We start from the raw sequence: 2,710 nt of genomic DNA, 5'->3' as shown, positions 1-2,710 counted from the left end.
ACAGCACCACCTAGCTCCTCCCTGGCGCCGCCACTGCTGTACAGACACGAGAGAGGCAGCAAGTTTTTTTTAATCCAACAAGAGAGTGAATCATTTCCAAAAATGCTAAAATGCCAAAATGCTTTTTGTAGGAGTAAGAATGGTCGAGTGCTTCATCACAGAAAGCCTTTTACAACCTTTTATGGCCAGCTTAACATCTGGGACAACAGGTGTAAATTAGCTTTTTGGCTAACACTGACACACACACACACACACACACACACACACGCGCAGGCCCTGTAAAAAATAAATACATGCCTCTTTATCACTGCTGGCCTGTATTCTCACTCCAGTCAGCATCTGTTACTGCTTCAGGCTGTACAGTTGGGTGTTTTCAAAATCTCAAACACTGAATCTAAAATGATCCATCTTCCTTACCTAGACTATACTGGTAAACCGGCTCCTATGAAACACCCACGGTTGTCTCTATAGGACATTTTTGCCCTGAGCCCTCATTCTTTTCTCACCACAGGCCCGGGCACCTCTGCCGGCATGCAGACGGCTAGATCTCACACCTCCACTCTCCCTCTGCCTCTGCCTCGACTGATTGCTTTGTGTGCTCTGCTATCAAGGCTGATTATTTTAGAGAGACAAGGTGGAGACAGCGGGACAGAATGACAGACAGTGCCGGCGAGGGGTTCATCTTTGTGACCGGAGATAACATTTATGGCGTCCGTAGCTGGCAATACCTCGTAACTGCTGGAACTCGAGAGCAGACAAGCACTTACACAAAGGCAAGAACACATTGCTTACATGCTCAATAGCTCTCCTGCCCCCCCCCCCCCACCCTCCTCTGTGGGTATATCAAACAGCCCTGCAGTTCCAGGCCCAGGTTGACTTGGCTTTTTGCAGCGCTGCAAAACTTTATGTCTGCCATTAGCCTCAGGGACAGAGCGAGGGAAGGGGAAGGAAGGTTAAACGAGTGGAGGTTTGACAGAAAAAAACCAGAAATTCCCACTCCGATACTTGCTTTGCTCAACAAGTGCATTGCATTTTGGGACAGTTTTACACAGAGATGATTTGGATGAACCTTAACCCTCGTGGTGTCTTCCCGTCAAAATTGGAAATCAACACTTTTGACTCTTTTTATCGATGTTTTTAACTTTTTTTTCATGTTTTTGTACCTTTTTTTTTTTTTTTAACACTTTTTTAAAATCATGTCTGTGTGTATCAGAACATTTGTTTTTTTATCATCATGTGTTTTATTGTTACACTCCATAACTCGACACAGCAACGACATCGTCAGCTCATTGCTTCGCACCATGACTCATCATCTCATCATGATTCATCATCTCATGACGGCTGTACTAGCCATGAAAACAGATTTCCCGATTTATTTTGAGCGATAATGAGTATAAGGCATATTGTATCTATCTAAAACTGTACAATAGAATAAAAAAATTGAAAAAGAAATTTAAAAAGATTTGAAAGAGATCCTAAAATGTCTAATTATCCTGTAAATAGACATATAATGACAATAAAGGCATTCTATTCTAAATCCTTTTTTTTTCTTTTCAATGTTTGTCACTTTTTTTGACGTTTTCAACACGTAACACTAACTTGTTAACTAGTTTTACAGTTATTTTTGGAATTTATGGTCAATAAACCTCGTTTATAGGAAATTATACCTAATGATTGAGTTAAAAAAGCAGAAATTAGGAATTATTGAGACTAAAATTAAAGGAATGGATGTTGATGGATAATCACAGACTGGAATATGTCAACTTTTACTCAATACTATTTCAAAAAACACTTCCATTTATTTTCTCAAATGCTATTGAATTGAATGAGACGCCCCAAATTAATAAAAGTAGAGATTTTTACTTGCCAAAGACCGTTGTGTGGAATCAATCATGTTTTTTTGGGGAATTAAAAAGAACATTGATATAGGGAAACGGGTCATTTTGACCCGAGGACGATGGAGATTAAACCCACCCCGTGTGTTGTCTCCTCCGCAGGGCTGAGCAGCGCCGAGTATCAGCAGCCGGGGAAAGCCTCATGTGTGAGTGTCAACTGGACGCTGGGTGATTCCCAGTTGGAGGTGGTCAACACAGCCACCGGACAGAGACGGGACTCGGGGACGCCCTCGCGGCTCTGCAAGCACGCCCTGTTCACACGCTGGGACAGACTGTACCGCAAGGTGAGGGCAGATATCCCCAGGGAAGGTCAAATCAGGCCGGAACGGCTAAGCTAAAAATATCAGTGGAGAAAGAGAATGTTTAAGAGAAGTACCGCTGGTCAGTGGCTGAATTGTCTTTTAGGCTGTCGTGAAGTACTATAGACAATGTTACGGGGCATTATAGTTATAGTATACAGTTGCTTTATTTAAAAAAAACATGTTTTGCCTTTATTAGTGGACAGAGAGCAGACCGAGGTCCCAGGCCGGGCTCGGACCAGAGGTGTTGGTTAACCCATCAAACACGGAGATAACCCAGATTATTAATACTGATGGCCATACCACAGTGTAGGATTGTACAGGTTATTGCTGTGCGTCTTGTTGGAGCTAAATCCCGCTCCATTCTCAGGATTCATTCGATTAGTGGTCAAAATCTCAGATGTTGAAATGTGAATCCATTTATTACGTGGGATATCCTGAGACAAAGTTACCTGGATCAAGCTGTCGCAGCTCTTCCCTTTCCCTTGTCTGCCTCTCTGGCTCTTGGACCCCTGG

General features: G+C 42.8%; 1 protein-coding gene across 1 annotated transcript in view; it reads left to right on the top strand.

Moving 5' to 3' along the window:
* The window catches only part of adarb2 (adenosine deaminase RNA specific B2 (inactive)), a 292,008-nt gene that overhangs the window by 286,651 nt on the left and 2,647 nt on the right, over window positions 1-2,710 (top strand). The window contains exon 9 of the mRNA XM_032504062.1: window positions 1,998-2,179. Coding sequence (XP_032359953.1) covers window positions 1,998-2,179 — 182 coding nt within the window. The remainder of the gene's footprint in view (window positions 1-1,997; window positions 2,180-2,710) is intronic.

The sequence above is a fragment of the Etheostoma spectabile genome, chromosome 22 (genome assembly GCF_008692095.1).
Source record: "Etheostoma spectabile isolate EspeVRDwgs_2016 chromosome 22, UIUC_Espe_1.0, whole genome shotgun sequence".
NCBI classification, from domain to species: Eukaryota; Metazoa; Chordata; class Actinopteri; order Perciformes; family Percidae; genus Etheostoma; species Etheostoma spectabile.
This window is presented reverse-complemented; position numbering and strand designations above follow the sequence as displayed.